This window comes from Penicillium canariense (assembly GCF_028826845.1).
Source record: "Penicillium canariense strain IBT 26290 chromosome Unknown utg000007l_segment0_segment0, whole genome shotgun sequence".
In the NCBI taxonomy this organism is placed as follows: domain Eukaryota; kingdom Fungi; phylum Ascomycota; class Eurotiomycetes; order Eurotiales; family Aspergillaceae; genus Penicillium; species Penicillium canariense.
This window is the reverse complement of record NW_026622734.1, coordinates 2,861,085-2,884,766: the sequence shown is the minus strand read 5'-3', so window position 1 is coordinate 2,884,766 and position 23,682 is coordinate 2,861,085. Positions and strand designations below refer to the sequence as shown.

The following is a 23,682-nucleotide window of genomic DNA, read 5'->3' as shown; positions in this document are numbered from 1 at the left end:
AGCTCTCCATTAATTATCAAGTCTAGATGTATGATATAACTTTTATATTCTTTTATACCTTTAAATGTAAAGAAACTACCTAAATAGGTAATAATCTTAGTATATTTATCTTGTTTGATATCTATTAGATATCCTCAAATATCTAGAGGATATTAGGTAGTATACTATATCTATAAAATCAAGGATTGCGGATATTAGGTAACATACTATGTCCGCAATTTACGGAGAGGATATGTGGATATCCATGGATATTGAGGATGTGGTCGCAGTCTAGAGGGAATCAATCAGTCAGAAACCGCCCTCTCAGGCACTATTATACATAACATTGTCACTACTTTAGACAGTTTGGTTTTGAGTATTTCTTCTACTCTCAGAGTTTGATTTTTATGTTCTTTGTAGGACTGCTGTCCCCCTTCAGCTCCAGTAGGAACCTATATATCTAACACCCATAATCCACTCAACTCTCTACTTTGACCTATCCATCCATTGCCTAATTGATGGTCCTCATCAAGTCACATTCCCAATACCACCATCATCCCCCAAGCAGTTCGCGTACATCGCATCTGCGTTAGGTATATAGTCTGAGAATTTCTTGCCGTTTTTGTCCATAATGTCCTGGCACAAGCAGAAGCTGGACCTCTTCATCCCCTGGAACAATTCTGCCGCAGGCGTATCCAACCAATCTGCGAATGCCTGGATATCCTTCGCGTCATTGTTCGGCATGACCTGGCAGTGGGGGATTGTGAAAGCACCAGGGAGTCGGGCAGCGTTTGTCGATACCCAATCCTGCGTGTCGAGGTACAACTGCAGGTCGTTGTCGATGCTAAAGTCGAAGCCGCCTTTGCTGAAGGCGTCGGCGGATGATTCGATGATGTCCCAGGTGGAGAAGCCGTTTTGTTCAATTTCCTGGAAAGAGTTAGGTCGATCAAACTGTGTTAAGGGGAGGTTAGGGACCACTTACTCCCCATCCGGGAGGGTTCTGGGCGTATGGGTTATCTCCATTCAGAAGGGCGGGCCTCATTTGGATGCTGTTGACGGTGGTGGTCAGTGTCACGTCACGTCATGAGCCATCCCTATGACATGAAACTTACCCCTGGAAGTAGAAACCTCGTCCACCGTAGTAGTGCTTGAGACGGAAGTCGTTGCTGCCGGCTGCCACCGCGAGGTTGTTGACTATAACAATTAGTACTAGTATCAGAAGACCGCGGGAGAGAGAAAAAAACATACACTCATCCTCGGTCATCGGATATGAAACCAGGTAGACGTTCTGCTGCCTCCACGCAAAATTGATAGAGAAACTCAACAGCATCTTGTAGAAATAATCTTCCACCTGAGTCACCGATATCATGGTTGGGTTGAGAACCGGAATTTTATGATAATCGAGCCAATGGCCAAAGGCCAAAATATCACCTGTACTTTTACCGTTGTATGCTCCTTCGAACATCAGCCCGTCGTTTATATTCACGGTCTCGTTGATCGCGCCTTGATAATATCCTATGGTAGTTCTAATATATTAAACATGGTCAGCAACAGCTCATGATATGTTATAAAATGGATGCTTACAATTCCATCTTGGCCATCCAAGCTAAGCTCTCATCCGACGACTTAATTCTCCTATCGACAGAACGCGCCAGGCCGTTTAGTAGTTCTTTCATAACGCCAATATACGGCCCACCGAGGAGGGATGCAGCGACGCCAATGCCTGTCATAATCCCGTTGAGGACGTCATGAGCCTTCACGTCATCTGGTACCTTTCCGGGCCAGAAGGTTTGTTGCAGCGCGACTTGGAGGCCGTTCCATCGTGTCTGGCTCATTTGGATTGCCTGATGGAGGTTGTACAGATACTAAATACCAAATGAGCGCCTATCGACCAGAGTGGGAGTAAATCGGGCTTTTACTTACCTGATTGACATTGGACAGAGAAACAAGGACATTATAAGCGCGACCACTATCGGGTGCGCTTGGGTCCTGCAGGTCGTCACAGTTGGGCCTAGCACAGAAAGTCGTCATTGTGCACATAAAGCTTTGTCCGATTCCCCATGGCTCCGCAAAAGCAGGGCCCATTTCCGAATGGGCTTTCGGGTCTGTTTGGAGCCAATCTGAAATCTGTTAATAGCTATGTTGAAGAATCGAATGGTCTTCCTAAACTTACTGTCGAAGTAGGCACCCGTGTTAGTTTTATCCCAAAACGATGACTCCAGGGTCCCATGATTGGCGGTTTGGTAAGCTGCCGGGCGTCAGTAAAGCTTCACGATAGACACTGCACGACCTACCCTTAAGATCATTACAGCTTGCATGATCACCTGACCCCCCGATGGAATCTGGCAGCTTGGTAGGAACTGGCTGCGTGGTGGGATCTGGCTGCGTGGTGGCAGGCTGCGTGGTAGGATCTGGCTGCGTGATGGGAGCTGAACCGCCTGAACCGCCAGTCGGTGGTTCGGAACAGCCATTGAACCAAGCCTTCACAGCCGCCGAGGAGGGAGTGACATCGAGGTATTCATCCCGACCATCACCTATCCGCAGAATATCGTCAGCCAAGGACATGTGCCTCCAAGTCGACAACAAAACATGACATGTTACTGACCGTTGAGATCCGCAAACTGCTTGTTATGGCCTCCAGTACCAACGCCTGTGGCAATGGTGTTTTGAGGAATCCAGGTGACCTTTCCAGCTTCAGGCCCATCGTTGCCGTTGGGACTTCCGGCATTTAGCCACATATCAACCGACCCATCTGAAGGATGGACCCAGAGATAATCGGCCCTTCCGTCACCTATTGCGATGTGTCATTTAGCCATCGGTCAAGAATCACCATGTGAACGGCTTCTACCAAAGAATACTCACCATTGATGTCGGCAAAGGCAATCTCATCTCTCGATGACGCGCCGACTCCCGTAGCGATAACTCCTTGAGGCAACCAGACAATTTGCGGGAAACCGCCTCCGTTGATATAGGCAGTCACAGCACCCTTCTCATCAAGCCACAAATAATCGTCCCGGCCATCGCCTGCACCATTTATCCGGTTAGTCGAAAGGTACGGAGACGTCTACGAGGAAGGGGGTGCACACCGTTGAGATCAGCAAATCTAACACCGGGTCCCTTTCCAATGCCTGTTGCAACAGTGCCCTGAGGGACCCAGGTGACCTTTCCAGCGTTGGGACCGTCATTGCCGTCTGGGCTGCCTGCATTCAACCAGCATTCCACGGCGCCGGTATCAGGATTGATCTTCAGATAATCCGTACGTCCGTCGCCTGTTCTAGTAGTCAATATATTGTACCACCATGGAGGTTTGATGGCATCGCCTACCATTCAGATCGGCAAAGCGGATATCCTCGCGCTTTGCACCAACACCGGTAGCAATTACTCCTTGTGGCAGCCAGATCTGTGTATCTCCGGGCAAGCCCCCGCCGTTAATGTACGCGGTGATGGCTCCCTTCTCATCAACCCAGAGGTAATCGTCACGTTTATCGCCTTTTTCGAATTACTAGTGTCAGTCTGGTTTGGTAAAGTAGCATTGGCGGACAACGCACCATTGAGATCCGCAAACATCACTCCGTCACCCGTCTCGGTGGCACTTCCACTGCCAGCGTTGAGCCACATCTTCACGGCGCCAGTCTCTGCAGTGATGGCAAGATAATCGACCTTTCCATCACCATTCAAGTCGGCAAAGGTGATATTCTCCCTGCTTGTGCCTACGCCTGTCGCGATAACACCTTGGGGCAGCCATTTGGGTGTTCGGCCGGTACCACCATTGAGTGAGACAGTCAAGGCGCCCTCCTCGGAAAGCCAGAGGTAATCAGCACGCCCATCATTGTTGATATCTCCCAATCGGACACCTGCTGCAGCACCAATACCGCTGGCAACCGCCCCCGATGGAATCCAGACCGGCTTTTCAGAGTTTCCAGTGTTATACCAAGCGCTGATCTGACCATTGTCACCAACGACCAGATAGTCATCACGGCCATCTCCGTCAAGATCGGCAAACAAGATACGGTCCCTGCCGGCTCCTGTTCCGCTTGCGATCTCTCCGATGCCGACCCAAGTAGGTTTGCCGGGGCTGTCACCCGGCCTGTTCAAGAAGCAAGTGACTTTTCCATCCTCCGAGACCCAGAGGTAGTCGTCCTTGCCGTCACCGTCCATATCCGCAAAGCGAACACCGGCGCCATCCTTGCCAATCCCGCTGGCGATCTTACCTTGAGGCACCCACACGGGAGCTTCCCCAGTACCAGTATTCAGGTAGTGGACAATGGAACCATCGTCATCAACCCAGAGATAGTCATCGCGTCCGTCGCCATCGATGTCACCAAAGCGGACTCCTGACCCCTGGCCAATTCCCGAGGCCACTTCATCCTTGGGGATCCATGTAGATTTGAATCCACCCGATTGAAAGCCAGGGCCGGAGGCGATCTCGTTCTGAGGCATCCAAACCAGTTTGCCAGAGCAGGCACCACTTGCAAAACTCGCGCCTTGTACAGGAGCTTTGATCCAACCTTTGTCGCTGGCCTGTTGTATTCCGGAAAACCAAATATCACCCATCTTGATGTACCCGCCATCAGTCGGATGAAGTCCGTCACTCAGGTCCCCGGTCGTCAGTCCAGTGCTAAAGTCGACGGCCATGACCTTCTTCCCTGCATCGGCACGCTGCGCGACGACGCCTGAGATAGCTGCGTTGAACTGACCGATCCGCAACATGGTCGCCGAGTTGGAAGCAGGGATGATCTTGGCCACGAGAACGGCGGCGTCCGGGCAGGCGCTGACGATCTCGTCAATCAGACTTCCCAGACGGGCAGGGGCATTATCCGGATCATTGGGCTGATTCATATCGTTGGTGCCGGCATGTACAAGCACAACGTTCGGACGCATAGGAAGAGATGCCTGGGCATAGTTTGCGATCTCACTGATGACAGCGCCATTGTGTCCCTCGTTCTGGTTGTCGGGCATACTGCCGGAGGAGACACTTCCGATCATGTCCACCTTGTTGCCGGCAGAAAGATCTTGTTCGAGTTGATGGCGGTATCCATTGCCATCGCTGCTCTTGAAGCCGTAGGTAATGGAATCTCCCAATGGAAGGATTCTCAGGTCGACACCACCACCAATGGATGTAGTGCGCTCGGACAATAGGGAAATATCATTAGGAAAGAACGGAAAGGACTCTGTGTTACAATATCAGCAAAGGTACAGACAAACTTGGAAGTGTTGACAAGACTAGACTAGACTCGGTACTCACGGCCAAGCGTTGCCAAGCAACTTAGAGGAAGGAGCGTCTGTTTCCGCCACCACATTTTCGTGACGGCAACAATAACAGTCCCGAAAGAAAAAAGGAAAAAAAAAAGGAAAACAAAGGCGATTGATGGGCAAGCATTCTTTACAGGAGATCGATCATACTTAAGTACGATTCGAGCGATTTATCAGGCTATCGAAAAAAATAGTGAAAACTTCTGTGGATGGAGTCTGTATAGCCTGTTAGAGATGCCAAGAAAGGGATTTGAAACGTGCAAAGAGCAATCCCGAAATGAATTCATCTTGGCAGTTTTGGGGGCGGCAACACCCCTTCCATTGACACAATCAAAACACTCCCACGTGTATCAAATCGAGCCCAATTCGATCTCCATTCTCCAGTGTAGAGATGTAACTGCCCCGGCGTTTGGGCGGCTAGTCTCATGGCAGACTCAATCGAGCACAGATATAACGCCAAAAGGATTCGGCCCCCAAACCTCCCTAAATTCCCGGCTTCCAAGCATTTCTCTTGGCCCTCGTGACTCGTCCCAGAAAATCTACCACACAATATTGATAGATCGTGGTGGCTCATTGTCTACCTAGTAGGCGGGAACCTCCTTGATAGGCAGGTCCTTGAGATGGTAACCAACCGAATGCAGAAGGTAAGATCAATGTGTGAAGCTGTATATAGAGAATACGAAGCTTACACTGACCGAGCATTTAGAGCTTGTCCCAGGGATTACGCCATGTAGAAGGATCCAGACCGCGTCACCATTTCTGTCGGAAACTCTCGGGATTTGCGTTGGTCTGCAACAGCAGACGTACAAATGCCAATATGACCGGGAGCTGCTGCTCAGGAATTGAGTGGTCATCCGTAGTCAGATCTAAGAGGTGACAGCGACAGAGAGAGTGGGCAGAAGCAAGGACTACAGTACTGAATCTGTCCAATATCTCTTTCAGGGAGGGGAAACAATTTCACTAGCAATTTTAGTACCTGCTGCAACCTTGACCGCGTCTTCAGTGAGTTGAACCTGGTAGTATTCGCTGGAGGAGGACTCTGGTCTTACTACCTAGGGGCGAACGCGTTTAATAGTATACTATAGACCTCGGTAAGGACCGCCTAGAACCGGACCGTACTATATAGGGCTTGGTCCTTTTTAACTTTTAGGACCGTACTACTACGGTCCCGGTCCCCCGTACGGTCCTAGGTATAGATAAGATAAATATATAAATTAGTTATATAGAGATTATATAAGTTTTAAGGTAACTTATTAGTTTATATAGTCTAAATAGGAAGGTCTTAGTAAAATTATGAAATTACGGGGGACTTAGTAGGGGACTATATAGGACTATAGGGGACCGTAGGGGACCGTAGGGGACCGTAGGGGACCGTAGGGGACCGTAGGGGACCGTAGTGCGGTCCTAGCTACTTGGCGGTCCTTAGTTTTTTCTTAGGGTCCGGACCCGGCCTTCACCGAGGTCTAGTATACAAACACAATTCCCTACGTTAGATGAGTACTATGAGGTCTGCGACTTGACTTTGACCGTCTGTCCTATCACCTTGCCCGCTAGAGCGGTCCTCGCCGGCTACAATTTAGTTATGCTTCACCAGCATAACGGTCCCGATAGTTGCCAGCATCATGGGGCCTGGAGCATGGTTGCTGGCATCATGGATGCCGGCATGGCAGGTTTCTGACACCCGGGTCCTGCCTCTCTTAGGCGGGCACTGGGGCGTCAATGCTCTGTTTTGATCTCTCACACCAGATTCCTCAACCTCCCCGCCACTGCTGTGGCATTCGCCTTCTCCTTCCCCTTCCCCTGTTCATGAGCAACAGCTACTCAACAACACATCCTCGAACAACCGCTGCTCCTCGATCTCCAGGACACATTCCGATTTGACCATTGAAGGGCACGCCTTTCCTGCCCGCGGTACGTTCCGATCCACCCAAAATCCATGCCGAGTCCCTGTACACCGCAGTCAGGAGTCAAAGCAACGAGTCCCTGTGGAAAGCAGTCAGGATTCACCCACAACCCACCGAGCCTCTACACCAAAGTAGTCAGGATTCGCCAGATTCACCAACGCCCTATCCAAAATGTCGCCTCAAGGACACCCGCTGCAGAGGCAGCTCACCCCCGCCGAGGTAGACCTCGGCAAGGACCGGACCATACTAAAAAACTAAGGACCGCGGTCCGGTCCTTGGTCTTTTGCGGTCCCCTGCGGTCCCCCGGAGTTGTATAATTTTGCCAAGACCTTCCTATTTAGGCTAGTTAAATTCATAAAAAGATTTGATTAGTCAGCCGAAAGCCCGAAATAGCTATATTTTCTACATAAATCATGTATAAATCATGTGTCCGGTCTTTTTGCGGTCTTTAGTCCGGTCCTAAAAAAATTAGGACCGCCCAGCGGTCCTAAAAGTAAGGACCAAGCCCTGCATAGTGCGGTCCGGTCCCGGTCCTGGTCCGGTCCTAGGCGGTCCTTGCCGAGGTCTACGCCGAGGACTACTCCAATTTCATAGCCACCGATTCTCAGAACATCACCCAGCTCACCGATGCTCCTGAGACCTATTCCTTGTGGACATTCGATGCGCCTCTCCAAAGCCCAGCCCAGCTCGATCTGTGGCTACAAAACTGATATGAGACGCTTGACCAGAAGGGTCTCGCCCGCTTCATTGACGATTCAGACGCCAAGGGATGGTACCGTACGTCAAGGGATATTCGTGCCTGGCTCCGAAGGAACATGACTGAGGATCTGTACAACTTGATCAATGATCGTGGGTATACATGTGACTTCGCTGACGACTTCATCTGGAACGCCAAGCAGGTCTTCCAAAGCGGTGGTTTCTCGGCAGCTAAACGGGTCACCGAAGACCTACTTTTCAGAAACCGCTCTGACTACGCCACAGCTAGTCAGTACGTCGAGGCGATGCGCGCTGCATACAGTAAATCCAATCATCGCATTAAGATCACGCCCTTCGCTGTCGCCATTATGCTGCTCCGGAACATCCACTCTGATTCCCCAAACTGGTTCGAAAACAAGTGCGCTCAGTACCAGAAGGAGGTCACAGATGCCAACAAGTTTACCGCTGACCGCGTAATCACACTATTCAATGAGCTCATTGATCACCTTCCAATCCATGAAGCGAATCCCTAGTTATCCGCCATCAAAGGTGTCCCAATTGTCTGCCATCAAAAGTGACAAGCCTAATACATCCAGCAACACCTCATCCTCGTCTATCGAGTATCTCCCACTCCCCAACGAATGCCCAAAAAGTACAAAAGCCAATGCGTGGACAGAGAAATCTCGAGGTGCTGAGGGGGTTGTAATGGATCTCAAGCAGTTCTCTTCTCTCCTTTGCGTTGAGTTTTTTGCGTGCGTTACAAGCGTTCGAATCATTTAGTTGCTGCGGTGTCCGTTCTCTCGACTTGACTCTGGTGACGGATTCACAAGAGGCGGTACCATAGGCTTGATCATCACGAGGCGAATTCCGCCTGCTCCCTTGGCCTTGAGTTGAAAATAGTTCGCACCTCTGCCTGCCGTAACAACTAGACATTGACATGGGACTCCCATGGGCCAAAATTGGGGCTTGATTTGGCCTAATTTGGCCTAATTTCGTGGATAACTCACTGACTAACCTTTGTTATTTACACGTGTTTTGGTCTAAACAAGTAATGTCACCCCTTTTTAGCCTACTCACTAGGTAATTATAAGAAATAAATTTGGTTATATATATTTTAAGGATCGGTTTTATCGGTCGCATTAATATTTTAAAGTGATACGACTAGAGATTAAAGAGTGGTTGTAGAAATTAGTGGTTAACCTGAAGATATGTATATATTTGTTGAGTGCGACCACACCACCACTTTTTAATAGATTGCTCTCACCAAAATTTTGCTTCTAAAATTACTGAAACATCACCTTTTTATCTTATATTTATAGACTAGTAGCTTAAATTGTTTAATATTTCATTTAATAAATCAAAATGCGGATCATTTCATGTAATTTAATCACCTTTTAAAAAGTTAGTCAGTAAATTTACTATTTAAATACCAAAAATTACTACATTAACTACATTATTATGCCTCTCTATATTAACGTAATCCACGGCCGGTCGGGTCACCCTAAAACACTATACAAAATGCGATTTTTCAGGTTATAATATATCAACAACAAGAAGACGATTCTGCTTAATTTAGTATAGTATGATTTTTCTAGTATTAGAAATAGTATAGTGTAGCTAATATATTCAGAAAATGATTAATTACTACTATTACCAAAAATACGCTCTGATCGAATGATGAAGATATATATATCTACTTTATAATACCCTAAAATATTTCTCGACCTAATAAAAATACCTAGTATGATATATTAAACACTATGATACCTTAAGTCTATATAATTAGCCTTGAGCGTTGGGGTATGATATTGGAAAAATTGCATTTTATATGGTGTTTTAGGGTGACCCGACCGGCCGTGGATTACATTATGGCGATCTTGGCGGCCCGTGGGCATGCCCATAGGCGGGCCGACCTACCCCTACCCGCCCATGGGCATGTCAATATCTCGTAACTACTTTGCTTCCGGAAGGGGAGTAGCCCTAATTTAGAACGGACTGTTCGCTCTGCGAAGATATCTAGCCAGGCACAGAAATCTGAAAACCATCTTTCGTTCAGCCCCGGCTGATAACAGTAGAAAGATCAGGCTTAATCCTAGTCAACCCATTTTCAATTCGACTTTCCTAACTAGAGGGTGTACCGGAAAGCAGGGTGTCTGTGCCCCAAAAGATGCTCTGCGTCATACTGCAGCCTGTCATCTCGGTCCCCGCGCTCCCGCTTCCTATTTTCCCACCGGCAATATATCATCTGAGTGCAGACGGTGATAAGACAAAGAACCAAGGCTGCCAGACTGAGTGAATGGCCGAGGAAATATCGCGGTCTGTGACATTAGAGTCAGTCAGCTTGGATATTTCGTGAGATACAGAGAGAACCTGGGGATGAACATACGCGTCTTTGGAAAGGTAGATGAAGGAGGCGATGAAAGCGGCGCAATTCGCAAAGGCGATTTCGAACCCAATACCCGTTGCTCGAACGTAGTGCGGAGCGAGGTTGTTTGATAGCCAGCCCTGATGGATCGTGGTCAATATAATAATGAAGAAGCAGACTTGCTTGGTCGAGACTTACCATCACGATTGGAGAAGATGGGAACACGCCCGCAGCAACGAGGAACGTTCCAGCGTAACTCACCGAGTTCTCCTTTGCGACAAGCAACATGATATACCCGGCAATAGCGACGATGCAGCCAGCCACCATGATCGGGCCGCGAGCTTTGATTCGGTCTGAAGAGTACGATGTCACCAGTACTAGAATGAACGAGAGGATGTACGGGGGAACAGTGAATAGCTGGGCGGTCGTTGTTTCAAAGCCCATTCCTGTGATGATGGTGGGCAAGAACAAGGAATAACTCTATATTTCAGAAGTTATACTTGTTAATTAGAGCTTTTAGCACCCGAAAGCGTGTATAGGGCGGGCGTACGTATAATGGGACCAGGAGAAAGAACCAAGCCAACGAACAGAAAATGGTTTGTGGCGCTAGCAAAGCCATTTTCACCCAGTGCCATTGAAACTTCTCCTCGTTCACGTCCTCGACCGTGGTAGCACCGTGCGAGTCGATCACCATACGCTGCATCGCCACGGCGCGTTCCTCCCCGGTGAGAAACTTGGCCTGTGCGGGTGTATGCGGCATCATGAAAAAACAGATCACCCCGAAGACAACGGTGATGACTCCTTCGACTAGAATGTGCGGCGACGGTTAGCTCGTCAGTAAAAAAGTGGACCACTGAAGCGAGGAACTGACTGAAGAAGATCCACGGCCACCGGTTATACCCATGGTATCGGATCTTGGCCAGCCCCGTCGCCAGAAAGCCGCCAAAGGCGCCGGACAGCGGAGCCGCGCAATAGAACAGGCCGATACGGTACATCATCTGGTGGCGGCGGTAGAACATGGCCAGGTAGATCACGATGGCACCGAGCAAGCCACCCTCGAACAAGCCTAGGAGCATCCGGGTGACCACAAGCCCAGCAAACGACCTGGTAAAGCCGATGCAGGTGCTCACAATGCCCCATGCGGTGATGAGCGCGGGCAGGTAGAAGCCCGCTCGGATACGCTTGACAATCCAGTTGCTCGGAATGTCAACCAGGATATAGGGGATGTAGAAGACGAGAAGGGAAATGTTGAATTTCGTGCCCGTGGCGATATCTAGATCGGTCTTGAGACCGTCAATTGCTGCATTGCCAATATTGCTCCGGTCGATGAACGCGAGGAGCCTGTCAAGCCGTTTAGTTTGTGTTTCTGCAGGAGTGCCTGCCTGTTATGTGGCTAACCAGATCCCAAAGAGCCATGGCATGATATGGAGATCGAACTTGCGAGTGACTCGTCGGTCGATTTCAGGATCGAACTCTGGCATCACCTGCTGCTCGCGTAGTTTTTCCACATGGCTGATATCTGGCTTTGCTTTTTCCTGATGAACATCAGCAGCCGGGGCGACCACCTTGTGAGTCTCCATAGTGCGGTCCGGTCAGAATGAGAGGAAAAGGATTAATTTGTCGACTCCGAGGCCATGACTCCGCATTTATATGGGAGATGTGCTGGATGTGCTTGGGGTATTTGCCGGTGAAGTTTTCCCCGCAAACTTCCACGACTCCAACCTCCGGATCGAACCGAAGAGCGAATCACTGCTCTACACTTCGGTGGTCTTGTCCCGATGTGGGATGTGCTTGGGGTATTTGCGGGTGGAGGTTTCCCCGCAAACTTCCACGACTCCAACCTCCGCATCGGACAGAAGAGCGAATTACTGCTCTAACTTCGGTGGTCTTGCCGCCGATCGGCGAGGCTGGTGCCGCCGAACCGGACATGGCTTGCAACAGCTACTCACGAATAGCACCTTTAAGAACTAACAAGCGAGTATCAACGCATTGACACCCACGAGACCGGACCGGACAATGGCTACGATGAAGGCTACAACTGGGCGAGTTGAGAGATCACGTCGAGGCTCCGGTGATACTCTACCGCCGCGGCACAATGTATACAAGAAACATTGCCCAAGTCCTCCTTCCCAACTAAGAGAGGAGCAACGTAATTTGAAGATCACCTGCACCGTATTACTTGCCTCTCGACGTGCCTTCAGAAAGAAGAGAACGAATTTCACAAGTTGTACTCCAAACACTACACTACGAAATGAAGGGAGTAAACGGAACAAATAGCCATATAGCCATTCCTGCAGCAACGCGCCTACGGCAGGCAAGCCTGTCTTAGGTCTTGGTCTGCTTACTCCACGTGCTTTGGACCGCACCAACGGCTATAAGAGATTTTTCGGGGGTTTAGCCTTTAAGGCGTGGTGGTGCTGACCCCGATTCCGGCGACGTCGCCGTCCTGTCTCTGCACTTTTCAGCTTTCCTTAGGGTGACTGTTACCATTGTACACTCGCCTGATTCTCAGTGGTGGTGCACTCTTGCTCAGCCCTAGCTGGTATTGAACATATGACAATTGTGGGCTTTGGTATGCGGAGAGCTTCCAGGTCACGAAAAGAGGCAAAAGAAGGGAAGACAAGAAAGACCGGGCTAAGTCATTTTGAAGATGGCCTCCGCAAATCCCCGCAGGCCGCTATTGCCGTTACCGCTGTTTCTGGCGGCGCAAACATGCTCAGCTGTCAATAGCATGTCCGTCGTTGACCAGCCTCGGGCCACAGGTCCTAATCCAGAACGCCACTACTAATGGGCTGATGTATAGTGACTGCAACAGCAACAACACGCCTATCTTCGATCTAAGCTCACCCAAGTACTTCCAGCTGAGCTATCAGCCCAAATCGAATACCTCTGTTGCGGGAGCCAGCTACTATGAGACCGGTGCAGATGCGAAGACTGCTGTAAATGCCCCCAAGTCGCAGATCTCCCAAACGACGATGAGAATAGAAGATAAATTAACTGACTGGCGCAACAGGCGTCCTTCTGGTATATTGACTTCAATGACGATATCATCAACTCGTACCAGCAATGCAGCCTCGCCACAGGCGAGTTCGTGTCGTCAGGCGTCGACGAGTTGATCTCTGCCGGTATGCCCAAGCCGGCGAAGGACACCAGCTTGTCGGTCGTTCTCGTGGGTGCTTCGGAGGACCACAGGATATACTACCATGATACCGACAAGAATCTTCAACAGATCCTCTACAATCCAAGCTTCTAGACTTTCCTGTACGGTGGTGTTCTGTCACGGGACAAGTTTTCCTCTGGCGCTGTGAGCGCCGCCTCTGACATGTCTGGGGACGTTTTTCATCATCACGAACAACGTAGCCAACATTGAGGTGGCCGGACCTGGCCAGTACAAAACTTGGTCGATCGGTAGGTGCACACAATGACTCGCTTGTTCATTAATATCTCGTCGATCCTTTAGCTCACACCGTGGATATTAACTATGGTAGTCCAATTCCCGGAGAACCTGGTGGACGAGATCACTAACGCAACCTCCCGCGCCGACTTCCTGCGCAACACCTCGGCGCCGATTAACTACACCCTTCCTCGACTAGCTAAAAGTGCTGTGATTCAGAGGAAGATTGCTTGTATTTTGTAGACAGGAAACTTGAGGATTTATATATAGTATGCAACCTCCAGGTTGATTTCCAATTAATCCTAGTAATTCCGCGAGTTCAGGAATTGATTCCGGTATGGCTTGATCGATCACAAAATTTACACTCAGGATCACTCGAACAGAGCGTTACTGGATTGTTTGGATGGATTAGGCCTCGTTAAAACCACTAAAACCTGTCTAGGGGGAAAAGGTGGAAAGGGCGCCTTGCTTTAATCATTTGTTTCTATGCCTGAGTTTGTAGAACCTCGAGAATGGCTTTGGTCCTAATGCCTTGGTAAGCCCGTTAGCTGCCTGCAGGTCTGTCTGTATATATTGAAGATCGATTTCTGCTGAGTCGATCATAGCTCTCTGCTAGTGAAATTTCCCACTTAAATGTATTGTCCGTTTGTGAAATTCAGGATTGTGAGATAACGTAATCGCAGATTGATTGTTAGCTATGATGTTCATGACTAGAGCCTGAAATAGCTTGGTTTCGGCAAGGAACGTCCGAAGCTACTGTAGATGAAGAATGGTATTATATTGACTAATGGATTCAGCATGAGTAGTAAATGTAGCGATATCCCCCTCTCTCTTAGAGGACTAGGATATTCGTGCTCCCGCCAGTTGGAATATATATCTAAAAGTGGAATAGGCACTATCTGTTACCACAGACCCACCGAAATCCGCGTTAGTATAACCGATTAGTTGTCCCGTTCGGTAGGTGATCTGGTATGTTGAGTAGCTTTAAAATATCGCAAGAGATGTTGTAATGCTACTTGATGATGCAATTGTGGATGGGATGTGAAGCGACTTAACAGTCTAAGTACAAAAGAAATCTCTGGCCGGGTTCCGACCACTAGATACATTAGTACACCAACAGCGGAGACTCATGGCCGGTGGCTAAGTCATAAAGGATAGGCAAATTCTGTACATGGTCTGTTGGGTCTAAGACTAAGCAGCCGAAAGATTGGCTCCTACCATACGTCATCGAGGCTTAGACGAGCACCAGCGCTATGTCCCGGCGACCTGGTTGATTATCTGGCAACTATGATGACCTTCCCCTTTCATTTTACACCTAGCTATGAAGAAGAAAAAGAGCAGGGCATTACAGTCATCTATGGTCGATGATCGAGAGCCCGGCTCTCTAGACCCTGACTTTGCAATACCGAGATGCAGGACAGGGGGGACCAAGAGATTATACTCGGCCTCGTTGCTAGGTGAGCATTAAATAAATCATCTGGGACGGCATCTGTTCTTACGAAGCCTGGCCACTAAACATTGACTTAGCCTGTATCTCAACACAGATTATAGCGATTTGACCATTATTTGCGAGAATGAAACCGCGGCTTATAAAGTCGTCGTTTGCCCCAGTTGCGCTGTGCGATCAATTAGCATCAATCTATGCGGACTTTCGTTTGGTCGGCAGGGTCTTTTCACCGTCCCCCCTAAGAGAATACTAAAATAGCTTTATCTTGCGCTAAGGCCGTAAAAATAAATATCTTATATTTTCTTGGATCTAGCATTACGAATCATTAGCTATATTCATCAATAACCTCTTTGGTGGTCCTGATAATATCTAAGCATGCTGGGGAGTCTGAATGGCAGCAGATGGTAAAAGGGTAGTACTTCACAGGCAGCGGCACAAAGTCCCCGTCTACCGAGGTTACCCCTTCCTTATGAAGCTGTTGAGTGGCTTGTCTCTTTACCTCTTTAATCTTCCATGGTTTTCTTTTTCGGTCTAGCATCAAATATCCATCCTTAGTGTACTACGCATCGCCATATAATTCCGCCATGAAAGGCGTACCTAAATCATTCGGCGCACGCTCCATATTCGTATAAGGGAGACCAATGTTTGGAACACCATCTGGGATGCCGTTGATGACAGCCTTCGCAATCTCATAGTGATGACATATCATGCCGTATAGTACGCCATTAGGCTTGACGTAGTTTCAGTCTACCTCTGGTGCCGTTTGCTCCGACTCCCATCCCACGTTTCCCAGACCGCCATCGCTCACCTCGCTCTTCCCCTTAAATCCATCCAACCCCTTATACTCGGTTTCTTCGTCTGTGTCGCGCAGAATAAGCGTGAAGAGCACCACCAGGTATATGCGACCTGTTGCACCGTCCTTGCGCGAATACCGTAAGCCATGGTTGTTCTCATCAACGTATCTCATAAAATGGATCGTGAACCCAGGAAGATGGACAGAGAAATCTAGCACAATTATAGTTATCACTAGCCTATCAAGCTCAACTTCAACAAGTAAACTGTTCGCTGTGACTCACCATTGAAAAATAAATACGGGTTCCCCAAAATCAGCCGAGTATATCCTGCTCGGCTCGAAGTCAAACTTCTTTCTATTCGTCTCATCTAGAAAGTGTTTCCGCCGTACCGCCGGCGTGTTAGGGATATTCAACTCCTCCCGGATCGTCGTAGCCTGTGCGCCCTCTGCGCCCTCCACTACCACAGCTTTATGTCCCTTTGTCAAGTTGTCCGATTTCTAGATCTTCTCGCATATGGCGAACTGGTTCCACGTCGCTAAGGCTGGACTGTATAGGCAGAGATTGTCGGCGTATGCGTCGCCCTCAATAGCAGGGTTGATAGTCCATTGACCAGGCGCAGCGCGGTGTTGAAGCCCGGTGGCAGGCGGTCACGTATAGGGTGGTCGAGGTCGTTTCCAAAAAGAAGATTGTTGCCATTGACGGGTTCTTTAAAGATGACGGAGAACGATATTGAGTATTGGTCTTTCCAATAGCTGCTCGTCTCCGACGAATCATCTGAGAACCCTTTTTTTTATTTATTACGGTCATTAGCTCTCCTACAGCCGGAACTAGAATACCATCCCGGATAAGGAAATCTCCTTACCGGTGCAGTTCTGGATCCGGACACAGAGGCTCACTGTTGCATGCTCGTTGTCAATTCGTAGCGTCTCGCCGTTGACTGGCACCACTTGGGGCGTGACTGGGTCGTAATCCGCACTAGCGCTGACACTCAGCCGATACTTGGGCACGCTTGATTTTAGGTGCATGGTACGTTTGAGCTCTGAGATCAAGTGCTCGATAAGGAAGGAGTGGGAATTTGTGGGTCGGAAAAGAAATGACGAGCAGGAGGTCGTAGAAGGACTATGGCAGCAAAGAAGCAGTGCGGATCGATCAGTAGATTAAGTAGAGTCTTTAGTGAGCGATATTCCTTTTTTAACGAAGGCCGCGACGATCAACCTTTCTGCTAGTCAGCAGGGATCGGGCGATGCTTATTCTTCTGTTCGAATCTAGAGCGCATTTTAGGGGGTGCAAATCAAGGAACGGGTCTTTCTTATAGCAGATACTGTGAAGTACGAACTGGAGCCGAAGGCTTCATCCTGCGCGACAGATCATAAGACTGTACTATGCTTGGCTCTATAGCTTTAGTATAACTTTAGGATAGCTTTAGTATAATCATTATCCGATGTGGCCAACACTGTTGAGGCTTAGCGTGGGTCAACATAAGACGAAACGAAATACGCAACCAATTAGGATCGTCCGAGACGCGTTTACCCCTTTCTGGTTATTGCGCACATCTACGACACTGGGTCGCCAAGAAACTCAGGCAAAGGTACCAGTGCCTTCTGGACAAAGGCGATTAGCAGCAGCGCACGGTACTGGTACTGGTCTCGGCTCAATGCTTTGGGAACGGCCTAGACAACATAACGAGGGCTGCAATACAGACTGCCATTCTGAAATAGTTCGTAACAATTGATTGCTAGTACAATTAAACTTAGTAGTATTTTCTCGTGCGATGACTGATTCTCGAGATATAACTACCTCTCATACAATCTACTTCTATACCCAGAGAGGTACCATAGTAGATAGGCCACCGCTTTAGCAATTCCATCGGCACACCAAGGGAGGAGCGACCAGTTGTTATAATGATAAGAGAGAACCGCCCATCTCGAATATGTACGAAGTAAAAATAACCCCAGAATAGGGAGCCGTGCCAGAAAGGTAAAGCCACATAATGGAGAATAGAAATGAATGACCGGCTCCAAATATCACCCAACTCCGACATGGGCAGTTAATATCAGAATCCGGGCCCGTCGTACTTCTGATATGCCCTCATCCTCGTGAGGATTCCAAAGCCACTGTCAATGCACCTCCGATCCTTGCCCCTTCCATCCTCGATGTCCACGAACCGCGTCATGCTGACCAGAGTAATGAGCTTCCTGCTGGTGACAGTCCATCTAAAAGATTTGGGGTATGTAAAAACGCGGCCGAAGCCCTTTCATACATTCTAACAATCCAAAACGCATGTGCAGATAGATTGATATAGTTGTCCCTCGCACAGAAATAGTCTGGTACTGTGCTAGCATACTCATCAAAAACCATAAGAATCCCAGCTTAAGCCAGCCAGAACCAAACGCCGCAATCTCGCAGCTTCTGTTGCTTCGCGAGTCTTCGAGAACGAGAACAAGACTCAGTTACTCTCAGCCCTGCACGATGATGATGCGGACCAGTCAGGCCGTTCATTGTTTATCTGGCGACGGACTCGGAGGCGGCGCATGGGTTTTCTACTTTTTTTGTTATTATATTTATTCTATTTGTTGCGTTAGGACTACTTTCTTTAGTCTAATAGTAGTAAGGCATCTAATCTTGCTACGGGAAACTTCGTATACGTACTAGGCTGGAAACCAGAAGGCGCAAATCCCCGCATAGTTCCTATAAGCATTAGAAGCTAGATCGGGAATAAGTGTGACGCATGACAGAACGATGGACGGAGATCACCTAATGGACGCGGAGTGATAGAAACACCCGACTAAGCTAACCTAATAGGGCCTGTTTGTATAAGCTCTCTATAAGATAGTTACTAGAGCCTCCGTAGTTTCTTCCTTCTTTACCTTCGTTGTTTCGTAAATGTACCTAGTTACTTTTCTAGTTAGCTCTTTCTATAATCGTAATATATAACGAAGGTCCTTTTTTACCCTTTCCTGTTATCTTTAAGTTATATAGATATAGACAATACGCTATTACTATCTTACTTAGAGCGACGTCCTACCCTAAACCGAAACCGACGAATCCTAAATAATTCTAACCGAACCGAACCGAACCTTCCCCTACTAAGATAAACCGATATTATAGTACGATCCTATTTAACAATCCGACGCCGTTAGAGTACTACGGCTAATAAGCCTTACGACTAGACCCTAGAGAATCTAGCCGGAGAGTACGAAACGAATAGTAATAACGATAAAATCGCTAGCGCCGAACCTACTAGATAGTAAGGACTAGATAAACCGATCTTTTTCTCCTCTAAGGGAGACCTTAACCTTAATTTTATTAAGAATTATATACCTAAATAACTCCTTAACCTTCTCCGCCGAGAGTACCGCGAAATTCGAACTCTTACTAACTAGCGGGATACTATAAACGCTAAATATAGGGAGGTATAACGGGATCTTAAGACTATTACCCTAAAGACTAGTTAGTTTACTATAAAGATTATTAACCTATAGGAGCGTAGGTAAGACTATCTATTAATCTACGAGTCCTTAATAACTATATCTTACTATACTACGAAACTCCCCGACCCTTCTCTTTTTAGTAATAGTAAGACCGTACGCTTCGACTAGTAAATAAACTAGATTCGATATAAGCTATATAGTAATACTAATTATTACTTAACTCCGTCCGACTAAATCTACTATATTTCGAGCCGTACCGAGGGTAAGGCCTTACTCTATATTAGTTCCTAAATAAGAGATAGAGCGTCTAACCTATATAGCGACGTAGAGGATATAATTAAGTATCTCGAGAGTATCTTCTTAAACCTAAACTAAGCTATAGAGGTACTCTACGAATATATCTACCTAACTATAAAGCCTAAGGATAATTTTAGCGATTTCCTTACTAATTTCTCTCGCTTAGCTAAAAAGGCTTAGTAGCCTAAGTAAAACTAACTCTATAACCTTTATAGTAAACTATTACTAATACTCTAGATCTAGATAATATACCTACTCGATAATCTAGACGTTAGTTTTAAGAGGTTTATTATTACCTACTAATATATAGCCCTAAATCTAAGCTTATTTTATAAGTAAAAAGAATCTTATCGTACCTAAACGGTTATAACTATCTCTAGATTAGCCTTAGGCTTAGCTATAACTACTACTTTATGTAGACGCCCTATATTATCCCTTTTTATTAAGTATAAGGGTACTACTCTAGCTTATAAACTAATAATTATAGAGGAACGAGCGATCTATCTAAAAAAGGGTCGATACTTTAAATATTATAAATAAGGATATATCTTATATAATTACCCGAAGAAGCCGATAACTATTACTTTAATTAATACTACTAAAGAACTCGCCGATTACGAAGCCCCTACTACTACTAATACCCCTAAATTAGGAAATACCTAAGCCTAGGGAAAGTCTCTTTCCTAGATAGTATAACTTTATTACTTTTTACGCTAAATCTATAGAAGTTATTAGGAAGAGGAAATAGTTTATCTTTTAATACCTAAATAGCCTATAATAGCTATTTATTCTTGATTTCTACGCTTAGTAATACTAGAGTAGATAGATTTATATATATCGATACCCGATTAGCCTTATAGGCCGTAAAGGCCTTTAGGTAGCTAGTAATATAGCTAGAAAAGGAAGTACCGACCCGAGGGTTTAATGACTACCCTAGAAAGCTAATTACTTATACTATTAAACTAATACTAATAATTAATAGCTATAACGTAATTCCCGCCCGACCGAGCCACCCGGCCGACCGAGCCACCCCATCAAAAAACGCGTCTTCTAACCCACCCACCTAATTCAACCACCTACCATGCCACCAATTCGCTCTGGATCTGCTCAGAAATCAGCCAATCAAGAGGGCAAGATCTTATTAGCCCTTGACGATATCAAAAATGGTCGTGTCGAGTCTATACGCGTAGCAGCGAAGCTATACGCAATACCTCGCACTACACTACAACACCGCGCTGTCGGCCGCCTCCTACGCGTCGATGTGCGCCCATCTGGTCATAAATTGACCCAATACGAAGAGGATTCGCTTACTAAGTGGATAATCTCTATAGATACGCGTGGTGCAGCGCCTAGGCCCTCTATGGTGCGAGAAATGGCTAATATTCTACTAGCTACGCGTGGTGAAGACCCTCTAGCTACTGTAGGTAAAAATTGGCTATTAAGCTTCGTGCAACGACGCCCTGAGCTTCGTTCAGTATTCTCTAGACGCTACGATTACCAAAGAGCCCAAAACGAAGACCCTACCTCACTACGAGCCTGGTTTACGACCGTATAAGATGTTATCGACGCGAATGGTATCTAACCGGAGGATATCTATAACTTTGACGAGACCGGCTTCGCTATAGGGATTATAGCTACACAGAAGGTCGTTACAAGGGCGGAATATTATAGTCGGCGATCGATTTTACAACCGGGTAATCGTAAATGGGTTACAGCGGTCGAAGCAGTTAGCGCTGATAGCTACTCGCTACCGCTATGCGTGATATTCAAAGGTAAAAACTTCATAGCGTCGTGGTTCGACGAGAAGCTTCCAAAAGATTGGCGTATCGAGGTCTCGCCAAACGGCTAGACTACCGATGAAATTGGCCTTCGGTAGCTACAGAAGCTATTTATTCCAGCGACGACGACACGTACGAAGGGGAAATATCGACTCTTAATTCTTGACGGCCACGGTAGCTATCTTACACCTTAATTCGACCAGATCTGCACAGAAAATCATGTTATACCACTTTGTATGCCTCCACACTCTTCGCATCTTTTACAACCGCTTGATGTTAGGTGTTTTGCTATATTAAAACGCGCATACGGTCGCTACGTAAGCGATCTTGCTCGTGCGTCGTATAACTATATCGATAAGTTCGATTTCCTCGCAGAGTACGCCCGGGCGCGCACGGAGGCCTTTCAACCTTATATTATTCAAAATAGCTTCGCTGCTACCGGTCTTATTCCAGTCGACGCAGATCGAGTGCTTTCGAAGCTTAATATCTTACTCCGAACGCCATCGCTACCAAATAGCAGGCCAACCACTAGCTATAGCCAATTTAGCCCAAAAACACCCAGGACGGTCGTATAATTGCAAAAATCAGCTTCGATATTGAAGGATCTATTAAGATATCGGTCAAATAGCCCTCCGAGCCCATCAAAAACCGTACTAGATCAGATTATCAAAGGCGCTTACATATCGCTTCACGGGGCCGCGCTATTAGCGCAGGAAAACAGCGATCTACACACAGCGAATCAGAAAATACGCCAAAAACGTACACGATCTAAACAATAGATAGTGCACGAAGGAGGCCTCACGGTTAAAGAGGGCCTACAGCTAGTTTAGCAGCTGAATCAGCCAATTAAAGACACTCTAGTAGTAGTGCAGCCGCAGGGCGATGAGGCTATTTAACTAGCTCAGCCAATCAGAAAAGCTCCACCGAAGTGTAGTAGGTGTGGGCAGGTCGGACATAAGGTTAATTATTGTAAAAACCGCTAGATATAGCTAAATTAATACGTTTTGGTTAAGATATTAAGATTCAAAATTTCCTAATAGGGTAGGGTGGCTCGGTCGGCCGGGTAGCTCGGTCGGGCGGGAATTACATTATATAACGCCGCTTACTAATATTAGTCGCTAATCTTAGTAAGCACGACCTAATCCTCGGACGTAAGTAGTTTATAGAGTATAAGTGTGAAGGATTACGTATTAGTCTGATATAGGGAAGCGTTAATATTAAAAGTGGTTATATCATTCTTTATTATTACTCGGTATTATTATTCCCTAATAAAAGAGAGTGTCCTGTTTCCTTTTAATCTAAATCGGTAAGATTTAGTCTTTAAAAAGAAGAACGGCTAAACTATATTATAATTATTTTATTATCTATTCGCTATCGATTCTTTACCTAATCGATAGGCCTTCTACTCTAATAAGTAGTAAAATCGTTATAATTTCTAAATCTTCTTCTTTAATTACCTAAGAAAAAGATAGCCTTACTATTATTAAACCTCCGACCGGTAACCTAGTAAAATACTAGATAGAATAATCGCGAAAATCTAACGTTAGAACCTATTAGTAAAACTAGTAATATTACTATAATTAGCCTAGAGTTATCCGAAGAAACTATAGGTTCGGATATTAATCGAATTAATAAAGAAATAAAATAGATTCGATCTCGAATTAATTTATTTAAATAATAAAAAAGATTAAAAGAAAGACTCTAAGATCTTTAAATATAAGTCCGAGAGTTAGACGGTCGTAAATTATTACCGAAAAGTCCTCCTTCCTCTAATAAAAGAAGAAGTAATATTAAAATTAAGAATATTCTAGTCTTTATCTATAAGTTTACTATATAATAATAATAGGACTAGTTAAATAATATAGAGTATATCTTTAAGATCTCTCTAAAATATTTTAAGACTAATAATAAATATATTCTTAAAGTAATTATCTATATAGACTAATTATATAGATAAAAATAGTATCGATATACTAAAAGAAAAGGTTCGATAAAATAGCGAAATATTAAAAATTCTTAGAACTAATTTAAAGAATAGACGATTACCCTTATCTAAAACGTTTTTACCCTTAAGGTAGATATAAAAATTAAATATAAAATAATATAATACCGAACCGACTAAGATCTAAGAGAGTTCTATAATAAACTTAATATTTTAGAATCTTACTTTCTAAAACTCGATAAAAACGAACTAAGCCTAAACTTCTTTACTAAGCTTAGTAACCTATTACGCTAAAAAATATTAAAATACTATTAATAGTTACCGAAAACTCGGAAAGAAATAGTCGCTATTATAATCTATTTTTAGGAAATATTTTATATAGATCGGAAATAAAAAACTAAT

The 23,682-nt window shown here is 46.1% G+C and overlaps 5 protein-coding genes across 5 annotated transcripts; 2 read left to right on the top strand and 3 right to left on the bottom strand.

The window, feature by feature from the left end:
- Positions 1-507: 507 nt before the first annotated feature.
- N7482_010038 (uncharacterized protein) lies at positions 508-5,279 on the bottom strand (the record flags this gene model as incomplete). Its single annotated transcript, XM_056692162.1, has 14 exons — positions 508-906; positions 962-1,028; positions 1,092-1,173; positions 1,228-1,505; positions 1,564-1,844; positions 1,903-2,099; positions 2,153-2,227; positions 2,274-2,513; positions 2,585-2,770; positions 2,842-3,003; positions 3,066-3,248; positions 3,304-3,468; positions 3,528-5,150; positions 5,225-5,279. 14 exons carry the CDS (start codon positions 5,277-5,279, stop codon positions 508-510), a joined length of 3,993 nt encoding a protein of 1,330 aa, XP_056539868.1.
- A 2,672-nt stretch (positions 5,280-7,951) lies between these two features.
- On the top strand, positions 7,952-8,365 carry N7482_010037 (uncharacterized protein; the record flags this gene model as incomplete). Its single annotated transcript, XM_056692161.1, has 1 exon — positions 7,952-8,365. The coding sequence occupies one exon, from the start codon at positions 7,952-7,954 to the stop codon at positions 8,363-8,365; it is 414 nt and encodes a 137-aa protein (XP_056539867.1).
- A 1,592-nt stretch (positions 8,366-9,957) lies between these two features.
- Positions 9,958-11,777, bottom strand: N7482_010036 (uncharacterized protein; the record flags this gene model as incomplete). Its single annotated transcript, XM_056692160.1, has 6 exons — positions 9,958-10,150; positions 10,219-10,337; positions 10,396-10,677; positions 10,748-11,004; positions 11,069-11,538; positions 11,596-11,777. The coding sequence occupies 6 exons, from the start codon at positions 11,775-11,777 to the stop codon at positions 9,958-9,960; spliced, it is 1,503 nt and encodes a 500-aa protein (XP_056539866.1).
- Positions 11,778-12,847: 1,070 nt separating this feature from the next.
- Positions 12,848-13,450, top strand: N7482_010035 (uncharacterized protein; the record flags this gene model as incomplete). The annotated part of the gene is made up of 3 exons (XM_056692159.1): positions 12,848-12,930; positions 13,001-13,136; positions 13,211-13,450. The coding sequence occupies 3 exons, from the start codon at positions 12,848-12,850 to the stop codon at positions 13,448-13,450; spliced, it is 459 nt and encodes a 152-aa protein (XP_056539865.1).
- A 2,147-nt stretch (positions 13,451-15,597) lies between these two features.
- N7482_010034 (DUF1769 domain-containing protein) lies at positions 15,598-16,857 on the bottom strand (the record flags this gene model as incomplete). The annotated part of the gene is made up of 5 exons (XM_056692158.1): positions 15,598-15,717; positions 15,790-16,069; positions 16,115-16,308; positions 16,443-16,615; positions 16,695-16,857. The coding sequence occupies 5 exons, from the start codon at positions 16,855-16,857 to the stop codon at positions 15,598-15,600; spliced, it is 930 nt and encodes a 309-aa protein (XP_056539864.1).
- Positions 16,858-23,682: the final 6,825 nt, after the last annotated feature.